The sequence below is a fragment of the Hemicordylus capensis genome, chromosome 6, assembly GCF_027244095.1.
Source record: "Hemicordylus capensis ecotype Gifberg chromosome 6, rHemCap1.1.pri, whole genome shotgun sequence".
In the NCBI taxonomy this organism is placed as follows: Eukaryota; Metazoa; Chordata; class Lepidosauria; order Squamata; family Cordylidae; genus Hemicordylus; species Hemicordylus capensis.
This window is the reverse complement of record NC_069662.1, coordinates 116,135,137-116,155,101: the sequence shown is the minus strand read 5'-3', so window position 1 is coordinate 116,155,101 and position 19,965 is coordinate 116,135,137. Positions and strand designations below refer to the sequence as shown.

General features: G+C 40.3%; 1 protein-coding gene across 1 annotated transcript in view; it reads right to left on the bottom strand.

Annotated features, from left to right (window-relative positions):
* The window catches only part of HIBADH (3-hydroxyisobutyrate dehydrogenase), a 99,567-nt gene extending 85,869 nt beyond the window's left edge, over positions 1–13,698 (bottom strand). The window contains exons 1-2 of the mRNA XM_053265043.1: positions 13,515–13,698; positions 5,833–5,993 (exon numbers count right to left, since the gene is read on the bottom strand). Coding sequence (XP_053121018.1) covers positions 5,833–5,993; positions 13,515–13,596 — 243 coding nt within the window. The 5' untranslated portion in view covers positions 13,597–13,698. The remainder of the gene's footprint in view (positions 1–5,832; positions 5,994–13,514) is intronic.
* Positions 13,699–19,965: the final 6,267 nt, after the last annotated feature.

The window sequence follows — 19,965 nt, the reverse complement described above, 5'->3', positions numbered from 1 at the left end:
CTGGTCCGGCCGCATGGAGGAAGTGGTGGCGGGCCAACCCAGCCTGGCTGAGCCCAACTAGAGGCGCAGATGCTCTGTGCCCGGGCCCACTAGTTATAGTTTATTAGTCAAGAACCACTTCCCCATATTTTCTATTTTAAAAAGTTTAACCATTAAAATTGAAGAAGTCATTGGCAAGGACAGAAAGAGTTCATGACAATTCAGCTAATAAACAGTATAGGAGACCCCCATTAATTGCCTGGGTTCCATTCCGGGGTGTGTGTGTGTGTGTGTGCGTGCGTGCGTGGATAGTGAATCCATGAATAACAGGGCATTAAAGTGGGCGCAAATTGGTTCCTGCACTGCCCCAAATTGCCCCCCAAATAGGCAAAAGGGACCAAATAAAGTGCCTTAATGTGCTCTACTGCCTTCAAGGAGTCCAAAGATGCCCCCCAAATGTGTTTTCTTAAAAAATCAGCAGGAAATCACTTTTTAAAATGACCTCCAAGTTCATTGCCGGCAACCCCCAACCCATGGATATGCGGGTTCAACCCTTTTTGGTTTTTTTGCTGTCCCTGCCCCCCCCCAGTGTATACCGAGGTTGGGTGTCCATTACTCGACCACAGATACACAAAACTGCAGGTGCTAGACCCGTGATTATCAAGGTTCTCCTATACAAAAAAAACTTCAGGTTGAAAACTAGTGGGCCAGAAAAACAAGAGAATCTTGGGGAGTTGCAAATATAATTTATTCCAAAGCTGGATAGCTAGCTACACTTTATATTCAGAGCTATACCTGCAAACTAGCTCCAACACCAATTGAATTATATGCATGAAAAAATTCCTGGGAGAAGAGGAATTCCTCCACTCCCTGCCAAATTAGGACATGTTTGGCTGGTGTGGATAAACATCGAATACAAATCAAAATCCAACAGATCCAATAATTCAATAAATCCACACACACACACAAAAGCTTAAGAAATGAAATATATTAATCTTGACTGTATCGTAAATCAGAGAGTCACATAAAAATAGTGATATTAATTGATCATACAAAGTAAGATTACTAATTAAAGCACAGAATACACAGAATAACATCCAATCAAAAAAAGAATGATATAGTCCCTGGGATACAAGTCCCAGAGATTTGGTAGAAGTAAGGTTGCAAGCAAATCTGGATATATTACATTACATGAGAAGATTTTGAGGTTCCTTACGAAAAAGATTTATTGCAAGTCCTCAAAACAGTTTAGCACCAGATTTTGTCTTGCATTATTCTGGCATATATTATCGACTATATAGTTATTTTTTGGATTCAATGTTATTTTGTGTATTCCATGTTTTAAATTAGTTTTTTTTTAAAACTTTGTATGATCAATTACCATCACTATTTCTATAGGACTATGATTTACGACATAGTCAAAGTTAATATATTTCATTTCTTATGGGGTTTTTCTCATTTATTGAATTATTGGATCTGTTTGGTTTAGATTTGTATTCTTAGTTTCAGATCCTTTGACGATGACTTGTGGTGCAGATAAACATCAGCCTGCAGCAGTCTCTACACAGCATGGCAAGAATGTACCCACCCAAACTTCACTGAAGCAATCTCGGCACATCCTTTAATCACATGAGAGGGGTGATCATTGGAATAACTCAATGATCAGCCCTCAATGATCATGTCATTAAAGAACACACCGAGATATAGTCAGCCTGTCTTTTGAATGATGCTGCGGCCCCTACGTTAGTACATGTAGGGCCTACTGGGGCTGATATTCATCTGAACTGGTCCTACGTCACAAACAGGATAAAACTTGGCAAAAGGCATGTTTTCAGGACTTTCATTTTTCCTTAGAATGGACAGAACTCCTCTCAACAAACTCAACTTCTTCAGCACTTTGTCCCATAGCCACTAAGTAGTAAGATGAAGTTCTGAAGGAACTTGTACAATTGTTGGAAAGTGCACAAGTACAGTAATTTTGCATACTGTTTTTAATTTGAGTTGTTGGTCTATTATGAAACACACAAGATAGGCAAAGAGGAAAGCCCAAAATTAATAATCTGTTTAGGAGTAAGAAGGAAGATGCTGAAAGGCATCATCTCATACTGCACGGAAGATGGCAATGGTAAACCCCTCCTGTATTCTACCAAAGGAAAAAACCACAGGGCTCTGTGGTCGCCAGCACACTTTACTTTACTCTTTAAAAGAAGCAAATAAATCTATAATGCTGGCTAGTAAATGCACTGCAAATACTGGGTCAAGAACATATGGCCTCTTCAAAAAGGCACAATTATATATGGTGCTGAGGGAACCATTTGCTAAATAGTTGAAGGCCAAAGTAGAAAGGATGGTGACAGACCAGTATGCTTAAATACAGGTCTTTTCCAAGCATGCAGAAGCCATGATCTTTAGATTAAAGAAGAATCTGCAGGTGATGGGAGTTGAAACCTCTCCGTCTGCATTCCCTACTTACCCCTCACCCACAGTCTTTCCCTCCCATCCATAAGAGAAAGGGAGATGGGGTAGTGAACCCTTTTGCTCTATAGATCAGATATCCTGACCCTTAACGCATGACTGAGGCAAGTCTGGGTTTAAGCAAACAGGTAGTTTGGCCCCGCAAAAGAATAGGCTTGTTCACATGACCATTGGCAAAGAGGCACCTTTTAATGTGGTGTTTCTCTTTATTAAGCAGGGGGAGAGTAACTGGCCCTATCTACCCCCAGCACAGTACCTCCAGTGACTGTTGCTGGTGTCTATCTTATGTTTCTTTTTAGACTGTGAGCCCTTTGGAGAGAGGGAGTCATCTTATTTATTTATTATTTCTCTGTGTAAGCCGCCCTGAGCCGGTTTCAGGAGCTGTGTGTGTTTCCGATTTTTGGTGATCTGCAAGTAAAAAGCAAGGTAGGAGGCTGGGAGCCTGATCGTCTGCTAAGAAGTGTCTGCTGGATAGATGCTTTTCCAAATTCCATCCACAGTTTTTGAACAAGGTAGGAGAAAAAACAATTCTGCCCAGTTGACACTTGGCAGATCATGCTCCCCACCTCCTACCTTACTTTTTACTTACACACAGCTAAAAACTGGGAGTGTGCACAGCCAAGTAGGATGCTTGTCCTACGCAACAGTCATGCGAACAAGCCAAATAAAAGCAGAGGTAGCCAACATGTGGCTCTCCAGGTGTTACTGAATTACAACTCCCATCAACCCCAGCCCCAATTTATTACAGCTGGGGATGGGCAAAGTAGTAGATCAAGCAACATGTGGAGAGCCGCACATTGCATAGACCTGTTCTAAATTACCCACAAATAGTTCAGTAGCCCAGCTACTGTAGACTGCTCAATGAAAGACTGATAAGCCATTTCTTTAAAAAAAAACATAAACAATAGAATTTGGAAGTATATACACATTCAGATGTATACAAGTGGACCTCCTTACTCGCAGATTCATTATAAACGGTTACGTGTATCCGTGGTCGGAAAATGACACCCATCCTCAGCATAGGTGAGATGGGAGACACATTGACCTCACGTATCCATGGGGTTGGGGGTTGAGGGAAATGACCATGGAGATAATTTCCTGCAGCTAATTTAGAACTTGGGAAAACCCGGGAAAAGCATGATTTTTGGCTGTTTGGGGCACAACACAACTCGCGGGGGGGGGAGCAGAAGAGAGCTCCCCACCACAAAAATCTGCTGGTTTCTGGAAATGGCCAACCAGAAACGTAACCCCAGCAATCCCACCAGTGCTTTTTTATTTGCAGTTTCCATATCTGCAGTACAGGTGCAGAACGGAACTCCCGGGAAAGGGGAGCAGGAGGGAGGGAGTAGGGGGGAGTGAGGGCAAGAGAGTGTGGGGCAGGAGGGGGGCAAGAGAGAGTGGAGTGGGAGGGAATAGCCAGCCCCAAAAAGCACACAGATGCTCTGTGCGGGTAGGCTAGTATATTAATTAAATATATAAAATAAGATGCAAAACATTTTAAGTTGCAGGAGTGGTTATAGCAGTATTGTTTCTCAGACAAAAATGTTTGCGCAAACCTGTACAGTTCTCAGTACTGTATCTTACTGTTTAGCAGACGGTATATCCAGTGGCCCATTAACCAAGAGGCAGAGTAGGCATTTGCCTACAGTGGCAAATTTTGCTGCTCCTCAAATTTTACCACCCATCTCCTTGTACGGTGGCTGCAGTGTGTGTGGGGGGGGGGCAGCAAGGAGAATGTCCCCCCTTTCACCTTAAAAAGAAAAAACACTGCCATGCAGCAGTGGCCACAGTGGCTGCGGGGAGGGGTGGCAAGGGGAAAAGCAGCCTCTAAAGAATGCCACTCCCGGCAGTGGGATGTGGCGCTGTGGTAGCTGCAGGGAGGGTAGGGGTTGAGGAGAGCAGAGTCCCCCCTTCTACCTTTGAAAATGCTTCTGCACAGCGGGATGGGGGTTGGAGAGCTCCTTCCAGCTCCCTGCTCCTCCCTAGTGACTGCACGGGCCTCTCTGCCATGCAGCCTGTTTTCGGCCTTCCTCCACATGCCTCTTTAGAGGGCAAAAGGAGGAACTCCCCCCCCCCACCGCAGCCACTGTGGCCACCACCACGCAACACTTTAAGGTAAAATGGCGGCAAAAGCCTTTTAGGGGTGTGCACAAAACCAGCTTGCCCGGTTTGGTTTGGGTCGGTACAGAGGTAAAAAAAAAGTTTTCTTTTTTAAAAACAAACAAACACTCTGCCTCCGTGGGTCCAGGGTCTCCATAGGTTCCCCCTATCCCCCGCTAGCCTCCCTCAGTATCGTGATGGCCTAGTTCGGGCAGGTTTTGGCCCATTCCAGGCCTCTGTCTAGTTGCTGTGGCCATTTTGGAGGCCGCTGAACATGCACAATGGAGACCTGCGTTACTTGGGTGCTTTCCAGATTGCCCATTACAACAGAGTCAATGTGTCCTCCAAGTGTGCTTCTGCCTGCTGGCCCAACATCAGTCCCTCAAATCAGGCCTGTTTGATGTCAAACCGGTTCAAATTCAAACCAGCTTGCACATCCCTAACGGGGAGGAATTACAGCAGGCTCTGTCACCTGAACCAGGATTTTTCATATAACCTCAATGGTGAGAGGAGGAGTAAATTTCCTTGATGGTTTCTGCTGTATCCATCCTTAATGGCTCCTCTTGTTCTTTTTATGTGGTTATCTCTTTATGGGGACCACACACAACAAGTCAACAGGACAGAACAATTAAATATGCTGTAGAAACTCGATTAAACTTTTACCTGGACAATGAGAATAGGAGGGGAATTTGTGGCACTTCCTGCTTCCAGCAATGGCCTGCACCTGTGCACGATATATGTGTGATATATATGCGCGCATGCGCGCGAGAAAAATGTGTTTTTGAACCTATTGCCTAATTTCTCTTTATTTAATTAGTATATGTTGGCAGCTCACACAGAGTGAGAACCCAGGCAGGCACTCTGAACTTCTTCCCACTCTCTCAGTATGAAGCAAAAGGTGGCAACTGTGTGCTCCTCCCTTGTTTCTGCTGGCTCTCCTTCCCATGCTTGCAGAGAAAGAGACCCAATGGAAGGCTCAGAGAACACCACCACAATTTCAAGGCAGAGTGTATGAACAAGCCGAAGCAGCGTTTTGCTGGGCACTCAGCTTGGGAAGTGGGGCTGGGGTGGAGCTAATGAAGGTAAATGTTAGTTGTTAAATAAGTGACATGGGAGGCAAGGGGTACATTCTGCAACCTTCAGAAAGGCCCACCAAGGCACCTTAAGTCTGCCTGTTCCAAAAAAAATAAAATTCTAATATTGATACAGAAATGGTAAAGATACATATGCATCCTACAAAATGCAACATTTTAAAATTAAAAGTGGTAATTACTGTACCTGTGCACCCAAATCTTGAAATTCTTTACAAGCCTCTGGAAACACATCATACGCAATAACAGGATAGCCATGTTTCATAAGGTTTTTTGCCATTGGATTTCCCATGTTACCCAAACCAATGAATCCAACAGGGGTTTTGGAAGCCATTGCCCTAGAAGACACTAAGTGTAATACAAAAGTTTCAATATTACAACATTCTGTTAAAAAAAAAAAAATAGCCAATTTTAGGGATCAACTTTTTAAAAAATCATTGCAAAAAGTATATAAAAGTTTTATTTCAACTAAGATTTAGAACTCATTTGTTCCTGTCAATTTTTTTCATTTTTATTTAGTTTCTTAAAAGCAATTTATCATACCAAATCTACATTATAGCATACACTCTTCATTAAAAGATGTAAATGGCACCTACAGAAAGTTAAGAACATACATATAGTTTTAAAAGCAATAGCTGACATGCAAACTAAACTTCCGTGGATGCACCAGGGGTTTTTTTTTGCATTCTACCTTTCCCTATACAGCCACTTATGCTTACTACAATTATGACACAAGAGCTGGGGGACTCAGGCAGATAGCTCCAAGAAGGAGTTGCAGAGAGGAGGGAGACTGCTAAAAATTGCCCCGCAGCCCTTGTGCAAAAGAAGTAACTGGCATGGCTCTGGAAGGTTAGTCTGGATGTTCGCCATTACATACAAATGTAAAATTAAGTCTCCTGGGCACTTTCCAGATTACCCGCTACAACAGAGTCAATACGTATCCTCCAATTATGCTTCCGTACAGTCTGTGTTTCAACATCGCAGTCTTTGCGCTGTCAGCAAGGTGCCATTTACATTCCCAATGCTTTCTTTAAGGTTTCATTGCTGCATTAAAGTCCTGTAAGTCCTTTTGCACGTGAGGTGCAAAAAAAAAAAAAAGCTGTATTTCCCCATTGTAGGCATTTTACACAAGCCAGAAAAGAGACTGCTTCCCCCGCTGGTGGCTTTGCGCAACAAACACCTTCAGCCCTTTATTTACTTTTTGAATGCGATCTGCCAAGCTGAAGCATTTTACCACTGTTGTAGTGGGTAATTTGGAAAGCGCCCAGCTCAGCTAGAAGTCAGATAAGGTTCAGATAGACAACAGTAGTAAAAGCTGTGTTCATTTTACCATGCAATATTGCAACTGTCTGACCACAATTCAGCATAGAATTAGGTACACTTAAGCCCAATAAAGTTCAATGGCCACTGCAGGATAACCCAAAGCCATCTATCTCAGGATCCTGTCACTGACAATGGATAGAATCACATATGTACTATAAAGAAGAATTTTGCTGCTTGCCTGATCTCCCAACCTAAAAATACTTATCACAGTCTTTGACTGTAAGAAATTGCCTTAAAATTGAATACACAGGGTTTTTTAAGTTCTTTCCCAAATACTGATAGCATAATACTTATTAGAGATTTGCATTTTTAATAGCATGAAATTGCTTATTTTACGGTACAGCTTTGCAATATATAAAAACACCCAGCTGTTTCGATGATGGAATTCAATATTTCTGTAGGAAGATAGTGCTTTCACACGAGAGTGATTTTACAACCATGCAAATATACCATTTATCATTCTGAGTAGTCTTGTTCAATAGAAAATGGAAATTCTTTAATATTTGCTTTTAATTTCAATAGCAAGGGAGTTTCCTGGATTTACCATCCTTCAGTTCCACTTAGTTGCTCATTGTTTTCAAGTTGCGATGCAAGAAGAGTAAGGTCAACCATAATTTAGACTGCCAAGAAAAATCATTCAGATTTCATGCATAGTTATTTCCTTTCCTATCTACCGATTCAGACACTTAGTATCAGCTGTAACTCAAGATACAAACAGCTGTCCACCAGAAGCAGAGATGAATGCAAACCACTATCAGATAGCAATTTTCCTTTATGAAGAAAATATACATTTAAAAGGGCATAACAGAGACTTTCACACTACAGATATTTAATCCCTTTACTCAGTCTTAAAGCTGGGGGTGTAGCAAGGTTAAAGTGGGCACCCCAACACAAGAAGTGAAGACGGGCCCCTAGGGGGCCTTCTCCCTCAACTCAGTGTCTTTACTGCAGAAGAACTATAGGACATGGTGAAAAACAAAACATTCTCTGCTTGCCCTTTCTTTCACTCCTAAGTAAATAACACACACTTCCCACAGGAGATCAGGAGTCAAAAATTTACTAATGAGTCAGGGAGGCCGGAGGGCACAGCAAGGACAGGACCATTTGCCAGCCAGTGCCCGCCCTGGGACATTTGTCCTCCATCCTTTGTTCAATTATAGATACTCCCCTGTTGAATGCTATGCTCCAGTATTAGGAGACTTCATGAAAATTAGAGACAACAGATGCTTGAATGACAAGAATAACTTGCAGCACCACAACACTATGATATTATGCATATAGTAGGGCCTGACAAATCCCAGGTGACAGAAAGCCATGATGCTTTGAAATTTAAATGTGAAACCTAGACTAGGATAATCTAGACAACAGTAAATAATGTTTACGAGACAGAGGTAAAGTTTCAATAAAAGCCTTATTTGTCTCAGGCAGCCCTGGTTCTGTTCTAAATATGCTATTTGTAAAAAGGATAAAGAGAAGCCCATTTACTCTCCCTCTCTACACTAAGTCTGATAATTTTATCAAGTGTGCATTGCCTCACTCCAAAATCTTTGGACTGGCTCCTAGATTCAAAGACAATTTGTCAAGGCCCAGTACATAAGTATACATAATCCATATGGAATGACAATTCCATATGTACTATAGCTGTAATTTAGAGAGAAATAATTAAGTGTACTCAAGCCCCACTGAAATCAAAGGGGCAGGGGCGTAACTATAATGGGGCAAGGGGAGATGTCTGGGGGCCCACTGCCTTGGGGGGGCCCCAGAGGCAAGTCACATGACTGACTCCCCCAGCCGCGCATCCGCCCGGACTTCCTTCAGTTATATTCATCCTCCAAAACTGATGTGAGTGTTAAGACCTGGAGCTACCAGAACAGCATGTCTTTCTCTAGTACCATTAAATGACTTGCATCGTCCACAATTTACAAAACCTTTTAAAAAATATTTTAGGATGATGTTCTGTTGTGGCACATAGGTGAGGGGGGCCCCATTTTAAAATCTTGTCTCTGGACCCACTCCAACCTTGCTATGCTCCTGCAAAGGGGTACTTAATGCTGCAATCTTATGCACATTTACTTGAAAGAATAAGCCCTATTGGACTCAGCAGAACTTACTTCCAAGTAAACACATAGAAGGATTGTGCAGCAAGTCTTAAGAAGCTTCTCGCAAAGTACAGTTCCTCAGAGTTGCATCTTGTACTAGCTATGCCTCATGCACTAACAGAAAATGTTAGGCAACAGTACAAACTGCAACAATAATTTCCTTTTCTAAATGAATACAATCCTAGCTTAGGGCCTGAATACCATCTGTTCTGTTTTTACTGCCAATTGTGAGAAACATTTACCCAGACGGGATGGGTGGGCGGGAAGAGACAGAATGATGCAACAGAAAAACCCTGGTAATTATAAGTTTTGACCTTTATTAATCCCTAAAGGATAAGAAAGTTGCCAACTGCTCAATCTCAATTAATTAAAAGCATTTCTACTGAAGTATACGGAAAAGACTGCTTTGCAAAGAATCGTCAGTAGACTGGTAGCATTTGAATTTCTGACTTTAAACTCCTTCTTAGCCATACACAAGTCAGATGCATCTGCTATCCACTTAATATTATTAGTGCCACAACATCATCTAGTTTTAGGCCATCTGATCAGAATCCTAACTTCAACACCTGACTGCAACAATTATTGGTCTGCCAAAGCAATCAATGCAAGCTTCACAGTGACTGTACTGTTATCACCAAGACCGTAATCAGGTTCAGAACAGACAAGTGTATAAAGTCAATGTCATTCAGACAGTATCATTAACATACATGGTGGTTTAACTAAGCAAATAAGTTAAATATCAACTTCAAAGATCTTTCAATCTACATTGCTTTTAGCAGTGAGGAAGACAAAACAAGGGCAGGGAAAGAATGACCAAGGGGTGAATGTGAGCAAGTGGAGTTGTACAAAATTGACAGCCAGTGCGCTGTCATGGCTATAGTGCTATGACGTTCAGTTTCACTGTACGTATAAATAAATGTGCATTTTAACACATACTGCAATGTCCCAAGAATTTCAAAGCAGTTCCATCAGTGAACACTATAAAACACTTTAAAGTTATTTTCCCCCTATAGAAATAATCTAAATACATTATATCCTTTATGGCTTCTTTGTAATTTGCCTTTATAATTGTCTCTGATTAAGACTAGTGAGCCGCAATTCAAGAATTCACAGAACTGAAATCTGTTACCTGGCCATAACACATCCCACAACACAAAAGCACTGTAAGCACAGGCCCAGGACTCAAGTTTCACAGTGGTCCTGTTCAGTCATGGAATCTGGGACTAATGTACAACGTCCTTGAAAATGTGACCACAAGCCCTGCCCCCATGCTGACAGACTCCGAAACCTCATCCCCTATTCTCTGCTGTTAACAGGTTTTTTTCTGCAGATATACACCATAATTCTGGAAAAATCTTCTCCATAACGTGACTTGCTGGGAAATTCTAGCAATCCAATTCTGAGATTAATATCTCCAAAACACAGCATTCATCTTTGCAAACAACCGCTGTAACCTAGTGATCGGGAGACGTGGTTTCAGAGTTTGTTAGTATGAAGGCAGGGCTTACAGCTATGTTCTTGGATATGCTGTACATGAGAATGCATCCTTAGATTCCATAATGACTGAACAGGGCTAGTATTTAGTCTTAAACAACATTATTAACTGCAGTATCTGAGACCACAAGGAAATTAATAATTTATTATTCCTGAAAGGCTTGGGCAGAATGAAGCACACACATGAGATTTTCAAACTTAATGCCCCATGCACTGAGCAACCCAATAGTTTTGTAAAGACTATATTGTATCTCTTGTATACATAATATGTTTGTGATTAGCAGCACTGCTTTAACAGGACAATATAGCAGGGTTGCTCAACTTTGACCCTCCTGCAGATGTTGGCCTACAATTCCGCAAATCTCTGGCTATTGGCCACTATGGCTGGGGATTATGGGAGCTGCAGTCCAAAACCAGCTTGTGGGGGGCAGGGGGTAAATTGAGCAGACCCAATAAAGAACAGATATTCTCAACGTGTGGGTCCCCAGATGTAATTGGACTTCAACTCCCATAATTCCCAACCAAAGGCCACTAAGGCTGGAGTTGAAGTCCAATAACATCTGGGGCCCACATGTTGAGAAATCCTGATATAGAGTATACTTTTGTGCTAACTTGACAAAAGACTTTTCAATTCACATTGGCAACTACAGGTAAAAATTAATGCTACTATTCAGAGTTTACATAGCAGTGCTAAAAACACTTAACCTATATTCTTGGGAAAATCCTTACAACAATCCTATAGACCTGCTCAACTTAGGCCCCTCAGCTGTTTTTGGAGTACAACTCCCATAATCCCCAGCCACAGTGGCCAATAGCCAGGATTATGGGAGTTGTAGGTCAACATTTGCAGGAGGGCCATTGTTGAGCAGCTCTGCTATAGGGTAAAGGTAAGGTAAAGTGTGCCGTCAAGTCGATTTCGACTCCTGGCGCCCACAGAGCCCTGTGGTTTTCTTTGGTAGAATACAGGAAGGGTTTACCTTTTGAGAGGAGAGCTGGTCTTGTGGTAGCAAGCATGACTTGTCCCCATAGCTAAGCAGGGTCTGCCCTGGTTGCATCTGAATGGGAGACTTGATGTGTGAGCACTGCAAGATATTCCCCGCAGGGGATGAAGCTGCTCTGGGAAGAGCAGAAGGTTTCAAGTTCCCTCCCTGGCTTCTCCAAGATAGGGCTGAGAGAGATTCCTGCCTGCAACCTTGGAGAAGCCACTGCCAGTCTGTGAAGACAATACTGAGCTAGATAGACCAATGGTCTGACTCAGTATATGGCAGTTTCCTATGTTCCTACCATTGCCTCCTCCCATGCAGTATGAGATGATACCTTTCAGCTTCTTCCTATATTGCTGCTGCCCGATATAGTACCAGCAGGGATTCGAAATGACAAAATTCTGCTTGTTAGTCAAGCATTTCCCCACTGCGCCACTTAAGGTAGCTTTGCTATAGAGTAAGCAAACATTATTCCTACAGTACAATCATATATGGGGTTTCAATAGTATATGAGGGCAAGGGAGGCTGAGGATATGGCTTATCTAAGGCCAGCAAAGGAGTTCACAGTAGATGTAACATTTGAACCCGGGGATTTCCACTCAGATCATGCTCTTAATAATTCCACTTAGACAATTCTAAGAATTATTCATTCTAGACTTATTAAGAATAATGCTCTTGATAATTCTAGTAACTTCTGTCGATAACAGTTCTGCTTCCTTGAAATTCATTAGTACATGGTAGAATTTTGTTCTGTTTGAAAGGATTTAATCACAGGCCTATGTGTGCTTATTCAAAAGTAAGTCTCACTGTGTTCAGTGGGGCTTACTCCCACCAGGTAGGTGTGCATCAGATTGCACCACTAATGATTTACTATTAGCACACCATGAAATGCTGAACATTATAGCTTATTTTTTTTTATATAAAGTAGGCTGGTTCACACAGAGCCACTTTGGCCAGTGAAAGGGGATACAAGCTATTGAGTTCACAAAGCTCATCAAATAGAATGGGAAAATATACATAGAATTGGCTAAGGACAGATTAGTGGGTGGCAATATTTTATTTTATAATGATAATTTTGTTAAAATTTTGTGTTATTTATTATTTATTATGTTGTTGTTAACTGTGTTGCTAATAACCCCAAGTACTAACAAAATCATCAACTGCTTCTATCCCTTTAAAGGTGAGAGATTAGGACTAACTTAGAAAGTGATGCTTAATTTCACACATATGGATTCTTACATGGTGCAATATCATAATGTTAATCACACACCTGGAACTTTCTGTACATAGAAAAAAGGCATAGGATCAGAGTAGTGAATAAAACAGCATAGCATGTTTTAGGCTAGAAAAAACCATCAGTATTATGAGAAAAGAAAATATGAGCATAGATCATAGGTACAGTTAACTCGATACTTTAGGTCACTAGCGTCACATAAACTTTTGTGGCCTGTTTTAGCACCACATGTGTTATTTTAAGTAAACATGTTAAAGTATTTATTACACTAGGCTTCTCTTAGACTGACATAAGTTCTGATATTAGTCCAATATAATTTTACAACGTGTGTGGTTTTTAATAGCATGTACAATACTTGTAAAGGGTGTAAAACACAAGCCATAATCCTTTCCTTCTATGAAGCCCCTGATCAACGCCTTTTAAGTATACCAGTGCATACTTCAGATTAGGGTTTTAAAAGAGCCAAGTAGGAAGAAGCAGGCCCCCAAATATACTGAAAAGCAAGGCTGCAGGTTTTAGTACACAACCTAAAAGTGGTATCCAGCTGTCATCATGATCAGTGCCAATATGTTTAGACGACTGATTGTCACATCTCTGAATCAAGAGGCAAACAGCAGCAAACTACATCCTCCTGGTCTTATGAGGAGGCCCAACCCCCTTATAATCACACACGGCTTCTTCAAACGAATTCACCACTCCAAGAAAAGTTATCGAAGAGCCCGAGCGCCGCCCTTACCCATTGCAATGCTGCCTGCATACACGCTCCTTTGCCTGTGCAGCAAAGCGACGGAGACTCTGAGCATTAACGCTACTGCCATGCTGCTTCCCCGCCTCCACTCTACGACCTCCAGTTAGACACCACCTCCAACGCTCTCTTACACTTCTCTCCCCTTACGCCTGCAGAGCAGGAAGGAGGCTGGGAAGGGGAGTGGCGGCCAAACTAGCCAACCACAGCTTGCATCAGCAGCCGAGCACCAATCGGAGTAGACGCTTCGCAGTCGGTGACCTGCCGCGGCTACACCCCCAGACTCATGATGGGCAGCGAACAGCACAAGGGCTCGGGAGGGATGGTTTTGTTGAGGTTTGTGCTTGTGCAGCTGTTGCTAACTTGCTGTTGCAGCAGGAGTTGCCGCTGTGTGTAGGATAAGTAGTGAAGCTGGCAGACGCTGCTGAAAGCTGTTTTCATTGACTCAAGTTCTCCTTGAAGTCTGTAGTCCTTACATGTGGGCAGTTTGGGTTTTCTTTTCTATTTTAGTAGTAGATGTTGCAGGATAACGCTGTAAAACTATGAACCCTTGCACTTGTTTGGGATAAGCCTCGTTTTAAAACAGCCGAATTTACTTCTGAAATGCACGTTTTTGAAGCAGGCTCTACTCATTATCTATAAGCTTTTGTATGTGTACTGTGTATAAGATAGGGCTGCATGTTTTCTTAGTATTCCTTCTCTTTAAAAGTGGCAATTGTCTTTATTTAGCAGGGGGAGAGCAATGGGCCCTATCAATCCCCAGCACAGCATCCCTCCTGTGGCTGTTGCTGGTGCCTACCTTATGTTTCTTTTTTAGATTGTAAGTCCTTTGGGGACAGAAAGTCATTTTATTTATTTATTTATTCATATCTATGTAAACCGCTTTGAGAACTTTTGTTGGAAAGTGGTATATAAATATTTCCTGTATTTGTACAGGTGGGGTGATCCTCTGGATATTTACAGGTTCAGGTGAGTGTCAGAATTCTTCCCCAGAATTAACATATATATTTGGGAGTAAGCCTCATTGAATTCTGAGCAATTATTTCTGAGTAAACATTGATAGGATTGCATGGGCAGCTGCAATTTAATTGCCAGAATCTGCTTGTTTGTGTCACTTTAGTTCAATGGCTATGTTCAGTTTAGGTGACTACAGCAACTGTCATTTCTAAAAGGGGAGCTACAAATAAATATTTTTCCATTATGAAAGGCTGCTGTATTCTATGCAGATTTAAATAACTGAAATAACTTTGTAGTGGATATATGAATATATATATGGCGGAGAGAGGGGTGGGTACCAGTTTGAGGAATTATTGAAAACCTAATCAAAATCTTACAACGTAAATATTAGTCTATAGTGTTATATAATAATAATAATAATAATAATAATAGAAGCTTTTGCATCTATTAAATTAGAACTTCTTTCCCACCCATATCAGATCTTTTTCTCCTGCTAAAACTTGGGTTTCATGATCTGAGAAATGCAGTTTCTGATTGCGGTCATTTGTGGACTGCAATTGAGTTTAGAGGTATCTGTAAAATTTGACTTCAGACTTCAAAATTGTACTTTAAATGTGTAAGTCAATTTCAGAATTAATGCATAATAAGATGACATGTGATAACTTAGCACAAATGATACATATTAAGGCATTAGTTAATTACAAAAGTTTTTGCTGGGCTTTTGTTCAAAGTAAGGTGTAATGAAAGCTTACCACTGTGTTAAGCTGCCCTTCACACACACACACACACTCTCTCTCTCTCTCTCTCTCTCTCTCACACACACACACACACACACACACACACACGTGTGCACGCGCACACACTGCTCCAAAGGGGTCAAAACAGACATAGCATTGATAGAGTTACTACTAATAATACAATCTCTCACGTGGATTTGTGTGTAGTTTCAGAAATTGTTGGATATTTAAAATGTAAACAGATGCATTAACTGCTTGTTAACTGCTTAGCTTATTTCTACACACTATAACATTTTTGTCTCCCCTATATTAAATATATGGGTGCCCATAACATTTAAAATACCTTTTAAAATATGAAAGCAAAGACTAAGAATGTCTATAAAAAGGAGATTTCAAAATACTCATAAGCACTAAATAGGCTTTCTAGAAATACATGATTATGTTAGTAATGTGTCACAAAAGTGAACTGTTAACAAGCATTACTTACGCAGTAGTAGGATGACTGCCAATCTTTAATTGGCTTGAAAGCTATTCTTTCTTCAATGGGGCATTGTGTTTTAAAGGCAATAATTAGCCTTATGGTTTGGTGTTGAACAGTACAGAAAAAAAGAACCCCAAGTAAAAATGGCATGGACCAAATGTCCACTTCCATTTTTCCTGAACTCAACTGGAACATAAGAAGTTGACTTAAACAGAGTCAGACCATTGGTCCATTCAATTCAGTATTGTCAACACTGACTGACAATGGCTCTCAAGGTTTCAGGCCCTACTTAGATGTATCGATAACAGATGGATTTGTCTCTACCAGCACAAGTTTTCTAATGAGGGCTATTGAGCACTACACACACACACACACACACACACACACACACACACACACACCCTTCCTTGTACTTTAGTGACATAAGAATAGTTTTTAGAAAGCTCCTAAATTCAGATTACTTTTTCAATTTAATATTGTGACATTTTAGATTGCAAATCACCCAAAGCTAAAGCTAACTTTGATTTCAAATAAGGATATACCACAAATTGTACCAATTCCTGACACTGTGCAATATCATGGATTCGGGGAAACTACATAAGATAGACATGTGTAGCAGATACTTAAGAATGGAAGTAAGATTACACTAAAAATTGTAATTTATATTATGATGTGTAACAGATTAGGCCTTAGACTACCACCTAGTGGAGTACATTCTGGGCCAGTTCAGATGATACTTTGCCTGACCAGGCCATACTAGGTGATGATGAGGGCATAAATGCACCAAGATGTGAGTGAGCACACATCTCTCTCCCCCATCTATATACATTCCTTAATCATAAGTGTGTCATTGAAACTTCTCCTCTTGAAGACACCTGAGCAACTCTGTCAAATAATTCAGGTGACTGAGCTCAGTTGCCCACTTAAGGACTTGCTAAGTCTGCTTCTTTATAATCCTTTTAGTTAATGTTATATCACAATATATGTTCTGTTTATTAACCCAACTTTGTCCAGGAGCATGTCCAGATGTAACTTTTATCCCAAGCAGCTGTTGTAGGTACTACAATCTTGTTCAGAGATGCACCTAACTTCCAATCCTGTGTTTCAGAATTGTTTTTAAGTCATGCATATAGGTGTATAATAGCCTTTACCTGTTTTGCACGCTATCACTGTAAAAAACAAACCAAAAAAGATGATGCAGGAATGGCTAATGTGTACAGTACAAAATATTTCTTTATTTGTTGCAATAATTCTATTATTATCCTCTTAGCAACTATACTACTACTATTCCTATTTAAATACCGCTTTTCAAGTTTCCAAAGTGGTTACATAGAAAAATAAATAATAAATAAATAAGATGGTTCCCTGTCCCCAAAGGGCTCATAATAGGAAAAGGTATGAAGCATAGGCAGCAGCAGCAGGCACTTTTCTCAGGCATAGGGATAGCTGTAGATATGGAACTCTTTGAAGACTTTTCAGTTTGCCCAACCATGGCACTACCTACACTCTAAATTACACTGTAAGCTTTACCTTACAACAGGGTTTTCAAACTTTTTGATCCTTTGAGTCTGTGATCCCCTCTAAGATAGGTTAGGCAACCCCCACTGTGAATAAAGCTGATTTCATTAGTATTGGGTATAGATAGATAAATGCATTTATCTTTTCAATGAGACTGTTGAGATTGCTTGTGTTTTTCAAACCTAATCATTAGTTTAAAAAAAAGGTTAGATGCTAATCTTAATGTTTGAACACACATCCAAATGTTTGAATATTACAGCTTTTTAAAAGTGCTCATACTTTAAAATTATTGTCCTGAAATTAGGAACTTGATCTGAGTCAGAATGTAATCCTGAAAGGCCTTTTTGCCACCAAAAGCTTGTCTCCTGAGAGGGAACTTTCTTCCAGCCAGTCAATCAAAGAAGTACCATGGTGAAAAGCTGTAAGTGTTGAGCCGTGACAGCTGGGCACTTCTTTGACCAACAGTCTGGAAGAGTGGGCTGTTGTCCTCAGATCTGTGGGCAGCAGAGGACCTGGGTGCTTTTCAACTCTTATTGCCCCAACCATCTAAGAGACTTCAGGTAAAGCCCCTGCCTTCTGACCACCTTTAAAGTTGCAAATGATCCCCTATGGCAGGGGTGTCAAACTGCGGCCCTCCATCTGTTGTTGGTCTTCAACTCCCAACATCTCCAGTGGGATGATGGGAGTTAAAGGACATTTATGCAGTAAGATTTTATGAAGTTCTGTGTGTGACTAATTCCATTGATAAGGCTGTGGCTTTGGTAGGTATGTGTCTTAATCCTACACATTTAGAGAAGTTCTGCTGAATTCTGTGGAGCTTAATCACAAGTAATGTATAGGACTGCAAGCTATATGCAATATTTTTTTAAAATACAAATAGTGGATTTATGTCCAAATATGACTTTAAATGTGAAAATAATGGAAAACTGTGTTTTAACAGTTATCATAGCACAAATCCATATTTAGACATGTCCATGCATCTTATATAATGCCTTCCTGCAAATATGATGCAAATAAGGCTTTGCTGACACAGAGAGATTAAAAGTGGTTATTGGGAGACTGTTTTAAGAGAAAGGTCCCCCGGAAATGAAGAAATAAAAGTTATGTAAAGTTTAATACTGAAGTTCTGGAGTAAGAATACAAGATCAAGAGTGTTGTCTTCTCTGGGGTCTGATTTTATCTCATCTGGCTAACTGACCTCTTTGGTTTTATGGCAATGCAGCATATATAGGAGGCTGTGTATTACTATGTATGTGAGAAGCTGTGCAAGAGGTGAAAAAAATGTGTGTGCTATAAATAAATGAAACACTCACCCAGACATAAGTCTCCAATGTATATATATTAATTACACACCAGAGAACAAAATCTTAGTGAGTTCAAGCACTTTATTCACTATTTGCATTTATTAAGAAACATTCCATTACTTTAACAATACAATCATCCGACTGTGAAATAACAGCAGTTCAGATGTGCTCATTGACAGAAAATGTGGTTGCTTATACCCATTGTACAGCACAAAGCTGCCAAGTTTCACACCTTAGAAATCAGGTCTTTTCTCTCTCTCCCCACCTTTCCCACATACTAACATACAATTAACGTGTCTGCTGTCACCTATACCTTATGGGGTTAGTCACAAATTTCATCAGTCTCACTCTTACTTATTTAAATACCCTGGCAACCTTTGAATAGGTTTAGTTCATCAATTCTAATTAAGAGTTGGCAACAAAATCCAAGATACACACAGAATTTTTTCTCCTGAGTAGGCAACACTAGCAATAAGTTATTTCTAATATATTCCAAAGGGATGCCTTCCAGCTTTCTAGAGGTATGTGCATACCATGATTAGTTTTAGTACTTAGGAATAAAACGTTGTCAAATTTGGTATAACAGAGATATGATGTATAGTGGAGAACCTGATGCAGAATGATGTAGTAATTTTCTGGTAGATTATTTTCAATGAAGAAGTCATTTATAAAGTACACTGTACACCAACACTAACTGTATAAGTGATGACTGATATATACCTTGCACATTTCATAGTAGTCTCAAGCTTTTCCAGAGAGTTGGTACAGAAGTGAAACTTCATGCTTACTGACATATTTAAATCATCTGTGCCATTCTGCATTGATATCATACAGTGTAGTAAGTACAGTTATTTATAGCACAGGCCTTGATAAATTTTATTTTTATTTGGCAGCCAGCCCAAAACTTTAGGAGCCAGTCAATGGACATTTGAACATGACTTAGTGATGGACATTGTGGTGGCAAAGTGGGGGTTGGTAAATTGGCTTCTCTTTATCCCTTTACAAATAACATACTTTGAACAGAGAGTATCTATCCCAGATCTAGCCTGGATTTTACTAAATAATTTTAAAGTAGGAATATCCTAGGCACCTTGGTTACATTTCTAGGTGCCATGGCTTCCTAGTGCCAGGGATTTCTCAAGCCCTGCCTCAACAAAATAAGAGGTGTACATGATCATACTTTGTGATATAGCTAGCTGTAGTAAAACAGAAAACAATGTTAAACATTATCTTGAAAGACACAAAAATGGGAACTTTTAAAATATAAAAAACATTTTAGTGGTTTTATGATTGCATGCCTTTGTCTCAAATCTTTTCTAATTTTTTTTGTGTGTGTGATTTTCAGAAATAATTTTAAACTGAATTACTGAAGTGTTGCCAAACTGGTGAAATTAGTAAAATAATTATATCCACAATTAGTTATGCAAGAGTGCACTTTGTTATTC